The 6,900-nt window shown below is 43.8% G+C and overlaps 1 protein-coding gene across 1 annotated transcript in view; it reads left to right on the forward strand.

The window, feature by feature from the left end:
- Positions 1-6,634, forward strand: part of LOC131823261 (zinc finger protein 555-like) — a 36,918-nt gene extending 30,284 nt beyond the window's left edge. Inside the window, exons 2-4 of the mRNA XM_059159380.1 lie at positions 2,184-2,310; positions 2,733-2,916; positions 3,662-6,634. Of these exons, the coding sequence (XP_059015363.1) occupies positions 2,184-2,310; positions 2,733-2,916; positions 3,662-5,270 (1,920 nt within the window). The 3' untranslated portion in view covers positions 5,271-6,634. The remainder of the gene's footprint in view (positions 1-2,183; positions 2,311-2,732; positions 2,917-3,661) is intronic.
- Positions 6,635-6,900: the final 266 nt, after the last annotated feature.

Raw genomic sequence — 6,900 nt, forward strand, 5'->3', positions numbered from 1 at the left:
TTGTCCCTTGAGAGGCAACTCTGAGAACATCACCTCTCACAGAAGCACTTCAAGAAGAGTGAACAGGAGCACCTGGGTGACTCAGTGGGTTATGCCTCTGCCTTTGGCTCAGATCATGATCTCAAGGTCCTGGGATCAAGTCCCACATCGGACCTTGGGGAGCCTGCTTCCTTTTCTCTCTCTCTCTCTCTCTCTCTCTCTCTGCCTACTTGTGATCTCTCTGTGTCAATAAATTCTTAAAAAAAAAAAAAAAACAATAGTGAACAGTCTCTCCCTGTGCCCATTAGATGATCTTCAGATCACACTATCTACCCTGCCATGTTTGCACGCCTTCACTGTGGGAGTAGGGCAGTGCTCTTAGGGCTCTATCCCAGCCAAGCCTGCCAACTTCTTTAACTCCAGTATTTGAGCTGCGCTGGTTGCAAAAACTCAGGAAAATCAGCCTGTCTCATTTTCCCAGCCAGTGGCTTTGGGGAAGTTGTTCTCCTTTTGCATTCCCATGTGTTCCCGTCTCACCTTTCTCTGCAAGCACGGCTCGCTTCCCTCTGTAGCACCTGCGATCTCTTTCCCCCACACTAGAGCTTCACATGTCCTACCTTCCTCAGTGTGGCCTCTTTTCTCCTTGTACTTGTGCACCTGGTTCTGTCAGCCTGCAGATTGATTTCCTGGGTATTCTAGGGACGAGCCAGGCTGGAATCCTCCTACTAAGTTGTCATCGAAGCTCTCTGCCTCAATTGCTATCAGTTTCAAGATTTTTCTTAGTATTTTCTTATATTGTGCTTCTCCTGGAGAAAAAAATTCTCAGATTTTGTTACCTGGGAATGTGTCATTTTGCCTTCACTTTCAAAAGTAGCTTTGGGGATGTAGATTCTTTATTGGCAGTTGCACATGCTCTCAGCATTCCGAGTACATTACCCCATTACCTCTGACCTCTGCTGTCTCTGCTTAGAATCAGCTCTTGTCTTATTGGGGTTCCCTTTTAGGTGACAGGTTTTCCTCTTGCTGCTTTCAGTATTTCTCATCTCTGGCTTCCACAGTTTTCACTACCATGTATTGTTCTTGGACCTCTTTGTGGTTTTATTCTTTGAGGTCCATTGAGCATCTGGACGTGTAGCTGATTTTCACTAAATTTAGGATGTTTTCAGTCATGATCTCTTGAGTATTTGTTGTGTTCCCTCCTCTCCCAACCCCATGCTGCCAGCACATGTATGTTGGCACACCAGACAGTACCCTCCATTTCTTCTGTTTTCATTTTTGTTCTCTCTGTTCTTCAGATTGCATAGCCTGTCTTCACATTCCCTAATTCTGTATCTTGGCAGTTTCAATCTGCTGCTAGCCCCTGTAGTGAATTACTTTATATCTGAGGGAGTTGGTGGTGCTTAGTGTAAGGGGTCTCCAAGACCAACCTCAAATATGAGGACTCACTACAAGGGCTCACAGAAATGTTTATTCCACAGACGGATTTATTTCAGAAAAACTGTCACACACAGTGCCCTGTTTACTTTGGGGAAAGGGTCTGTATTAAAATTAGTGAATAGAAAAGGAACATGAAGCAGAATCCAGGAAAAACCAGGATCAAGCTCCAAGTCATCTCCTCTTGATGCAGTTATACAGACAGAGCTTAATGTGACAACTTCTATAAAATATTTCTAGCTAGGGGAGCTCACCCAGGCCTCAGACTCTGGGGTTTTACTGAGGGTTAGTCATGGGCACTCCTGTGTGAGTGGTTTTGGCTTCTCAGCATCCAGCTCCTCTGGAAGTCTAATACTGTATGTCTCATGGCTCAAGACCCCACCCATATACACAGACACTTGTCAGTGCATGTGTTCTGAGAGCTTGCAGATTTCCTCCCAGGAGCGGGTCAGGGGCTAGTCCTAAAGAATATTCAGGGTTTGGACAACTGAGCTCTGTTACCCTTTTACTGCAGACTTTCCAACAGAAGTATTTACTTAATGTGCATGGCATATCTCCCTGGGCGCTGGTGATAGAAAGGAGTAAGATGAGAGCAGTCATGATAAATGTTGTGTTACGGTTGACTCCTTAGTGGTGCAGGTAAGCCTGTTGGAGTCTGATGAGCACATATTGAGAGACCAGAGGGTTGGATTTCAACTTCCTATGAACTGATTTTAGTTTCCCAGTGCTTTCAGACTCACCTTCCTCCTGCACACATTTGTATGTTTCAGGACTTGGTGATCTTCGAGGATGTGGCTGTGGACTTCACCCTGGAGGAGTGGGCCTTGCTGGATTCTATGCAGAGGAACCTCTATAGAGATGTGATGCTGGAAACGTTCCAGAATCTGGTCTCAGTGGGTAAGAATGGCTGCAGGCCTTCACTTTGTCATTTAGTAAACAAGTATCTCTTGTCGGTGCTTTCCCACAATTTGAAATGTGGAAAAGGAATGCACTGGAAAGTAAAAACAGACATGGTCACAGCCATCTCGGACCTGCAATATAGTAATGTCTCCATGACAGTGGGAATGTGTGCATTAAACTTATTTTTGTCTTGGTTCAGACTTGAAGCTTCCTTGGCTTATTAGTAGTGGGGGCCTGGCTTCATCTGTTGTTTTGGTTCACAGAGATGTTTCTTGGAAAACTTGATAGTTAGTAAATTGCCTACCCTTCTGGCCCCTCCTGCCTGCCACTGGTGAAGTGCTGAAAGCACTAAAGTCCTCAGTCTTTCTTTACTCATAAGTTCCTTCCTCCTTTAATATGTTTTCACCTTTTTGTTTCAGATTATGAAACACTGTTTAAAGCCAGTGGGTTGGTTTCTCAACAGGATACGCTTGAAAAAAAAAAATCTATTGAACAGAAAATGGCAAAATTCACCAGAAATCATTCTTGTGCCTACGTTTTAGAAAAAAATTGGGAAGATGACAGCACTAAAGATCAACATGGAAACCATGCAAGACATCAGAGGTGAGATGTGTTCATAAGGTAAAACAGTATTCATCCTAGGACAGAGTTTTGGTATGTCATGAGATTAAAAAAACTAAAAACCAAACTCTGAATCTATTTTAGAGAGAGAGGACAAGTGGGGTGGGAGAGGGACAGAGGGAGAGGATGAAGCATGACACAGGGCTTGATCCCAGGACCCTGAGATCATGACCTGAGCTGACAGCAGACAGTTAACTGACTGAGCCAACCAGGTGCCCCCAAATCTATTTCAAATTCTAGGAAGGTTTTTAAAAACTTGACAGAGACATTGAGTGTTTGAAGCATAACTCAGTTAGACACTCTTTTTTTTTTTTTTTTAATATTTTATTTATTTGACAAACAGAGATCACAAGTAGGCAGAGAGACAGGGAGAGCGAGAGGAGGAAGCAGGCTCCCTGTGGAGCAGAGAGCCCAATGTGGGGCTCGATCCCAGGGCCCTGGGATCATGAGCTGAGCTGAAGGCAGAGGCTTAACCCACTGAGCCACCCAGGCGGCCCTCAGTTAGACACTCTTTTAGGAAGACCCCATACATGATAAACAGTATGAACAGTGAACATGATAGAGGTCGCTTCTAGGGCATTTAGTTAACTTTAAGACAATCCGCAGAGGGAGGAAAAACTTCTGGATACTAGAATGCAGTTAGCCATCTGGTTCTAATACTTACTAGTTGCTAATAACAAATCATTAATAAACATAATATTGATAAAGTGTTTCTGACTTCTAATAGAAATCCTGCAACAGACAGATTCTGTGAAAGTAAAGAAAGAAATCAGCACAGAGGAACTTGCAGCCAGCTTCCTCATTTTAATTTCTGCAAGAATATTTCCACAGGAGTAAAACTCTATGAATGCACCAAGTGTGGGAAAGGCTTCATGCATCTTTCTTCCCTTAAAAGGCACGTCAGATCTCACTGTGGACAAAAACCACACCTGTGTCAGGAACACCAGCAGGCTTGCATTTGTGGCACATGCCTGAGAACTCACACTGGAAAGAAGCCCTACGGATGTAAATTATGTGGGAAAACCTTTCCTTATTTCTACTCTCTCACACAGCATATCCAGATGCACACTCCGGAGAGAAACTATGAATGCAAGCAGTGTGGGAAAACCTTCCAAGAGTTCTCCAGTCTTACTAGACACGTGAAAACACACACTGGGGAAAAGCCATATAAGTGTAAGGAATGTGGGAAAGCCTTCATGTATCCCTCAATCTTTCAGAGACACGTGGTGACACACACAGAGGAGAGGCCGTATGAGTGTAAGTTATGCAGAAAAGCCTTCCACCATTCTTACTCTCTCACTCAGCATATGAAGATTCACACTTCAGGGAAAACCTATGAATGCAGGCCGTGTGAGAAAACCTTCCATGAGTTCTCCAGTTTTACTGGGCATGTGCAAACTCACACTGGAGAAAAGCCATACAAGTGTAAGAAATGTGGGAAAGTCTTTATTTATCCCTCTGTCTTTCAAAGGCACATGATAACACACACTGGGGAGAAGCCCTATGAATGTAAGTTATGTGGGAAAACTTTTCGACATCCGTACTCCCTTGCTCAACATAAAAAGAGTCACACAGCCGAGAAAACTTATGAATGCAAGCAGTGCGGCACAGCCTTCCGCGGGTTTGCCAGTCTTACTAGACACGTGAGAACCCACACTGGGGAGAAGCCACATAAGTGTAAGGAATGTGGGAAAGCCTTCATGTATCTTTCTACCTTTCGAAGACACATGATAACACACACTGGAGAGAAGCCCTATAAGTGCAGACAGTGTGGGAAAACCTTCAGTTATCCCCAGTCTTTCCAACGACATGAAAAGACACACACTGGAGAGAAGCCCTATGAATGTAAGGAATGTGGGAAAGTCTTCAGTTGGCCTGAAACCTTCCGAGTCCATCTGAGGGTTCACGCTGGGGAGAAGCCGTATAACTGTGAGTTCTGTGGGAAGGCTTTCAGTTCCCCCAAGTCCTTCCAGGGGCACACAAGAACCCACACTGGGGAGAAACCTTACGAGTGTAAACAGTGTGGAAAAGCTTTCAGTTGGCCCTCAACCTTTCGAGAACATCTAAGAAGCCACACTGAGGAGAAACTGTATAAATGTGAGAATTGTGGGAGAGCCTTCACTTCTTCCAGATCCTTCCAAGGCCACGTGTGGACTCACACTGGAGAGAAGCCTTATGAGTGTGCACAATGTGGGAAAGCCTTTAGTTGGTCCTCATCATTACAAAAGCATGTGAGGATGCACACTGGAGAGAAACCCCATAAATGTAAACAATGTGGGAAAGCCTTCAAGTGGCCCTCATCCTTTCGAAACCACATGAGGATGCACACTGGGTAGCAGCCCCAGAAATGCGTGTAATGTTGGAAGAGTCTTTGTTAGGCCAGGCTTTCTAGAGAGAGATTCGGTAATTGTAAGTAATGTTGAAATATCTTGCACTAATTCATGTATTATACTCTGGGAAGGAAATACAGAAGTTATAAACATGATATTGTGTTTGTCATTACCTCATTTAACACTGGACCCCTAAATAGTGAATTTCTGGTTCTTTCACAAATAAGTGCTCATGTAAGAACTCTAAGTCCTCCTTCAGCGAGGGTGTGGAAGCTTGAAAAGTGTTCTGTTTTTTTGCCCAATTTTTCAGTTAATACCATTTTCTTTCTTGGTAGTGCTACAGTAATGTGAAGTGTGCTTTTATGTGACACAGAGTTTAACTCTCATATACTGTATTGTAGTGTAAGTGCGTGAGCATCTGATTATAACGTAGCACCTGACAGCGTTGGACTGCTGTGGCTTCTGTGTCAAAGACCTCCATGTGGACTAAATATAGTTAGCTGTTGGGCGCCTGGGTGGCTCAGTGGGTTAAGCCGCTGCCTTCGGCTCAGGTCATGATCTCAGGGTCCTGGGATCGAGTCCCGCATCGGGCTCTCTGCTCAGCACGGAGCCTGCTTCCTCCTCTCTCTCTGCCTGCCTCTCTGCCTACTTGTGATCTCTCTCTGTCAAATAAATAAATAAAATCTTTTTAAATAAATAAATAAATAAATAAATAAAAGCAAACCAGAAAGAAATGTTGAGGATGTGGAGAAACGAACCGTTGTACACTGTTGATAAAATGGAAAAGCCACTGTGCAAAATACTATGGTAGTTGCTGAAAAATGTAAAATAGAATTGCCGTCTGATCCAGCAATTCCACTTCTGGGTATATACCCAACAGAACTAAGAGCAGAATCTTGAAGAGATGTTGGTACACTCGTGTTCATATCAGCGTTATCCACAATACCTAAAATGTGCAAGCAACTCACATGTCCACTGATGGATGAACAGATAAGCCAGATGGAGGCCATACATTTAATGGGCTATTTTTCAAACTTAAAAAGGAAGGAAATTGCAATGTGTAGTGAGACAGATGGCTCTTGAGGACATTATCCTAAGTGAAATAAACCCATGAGACACAAACACCATATGATTCTACATGTATGACTAAGGGTGTCAAAATCACGGGAACCTGGGTGGCTCAGTGGGCCAAAGCCTCTGCCTTTGGCTCAGGTCATGATCCCAGGATCCTGGGATCAAGTCCCACTTTGGGCTCTCTGCTCAGCAGGGACCCTGCTTCCCCCTCTTTCTCTGCCTGCCTCTGCCTACTTGTGATCTCTCTCTGTCAAATGAATAAATAAAATCTTTTTTAAAAAAAGTTTAAGAGTGTTAAAATCATACAGACATGTAGTACATTGGTGGAGGCTGGGGTCTGGGGGAGGGGAGGGAAGGAGAGTGGGGAGTCAGTGTTTAGTTGGGACACTTTCACTGTTACCCTATGAAGAGTTCTGGGGAGAAGGATGGTAGTGACGGTTGCAAAACAGTGTGAATGTATTTAATACTTCTGAACTTTACACTTTAAAATATCATTTTATGTATATTTTACTGCAATAAAAGGGGGGAAGGTCAGCTGAAGGGCATAATAAAACTATAAATC

The sequence above is a fragment of the Mustela lutreola genome, chromosome 2, assembly GCF_030435805.1.
Source record: "Mustela lutreola isolate mMusLut2 chromosome 2, mMusLut2.pri, whole genome shotgun sequence".
In the NCBI taxonomy this organism is placed as follows: Eukaryota; Metazoa; Chordata; class Mammalia; order Carnivora; family Mustelidae; genus Mustela; species Mustela lutreola.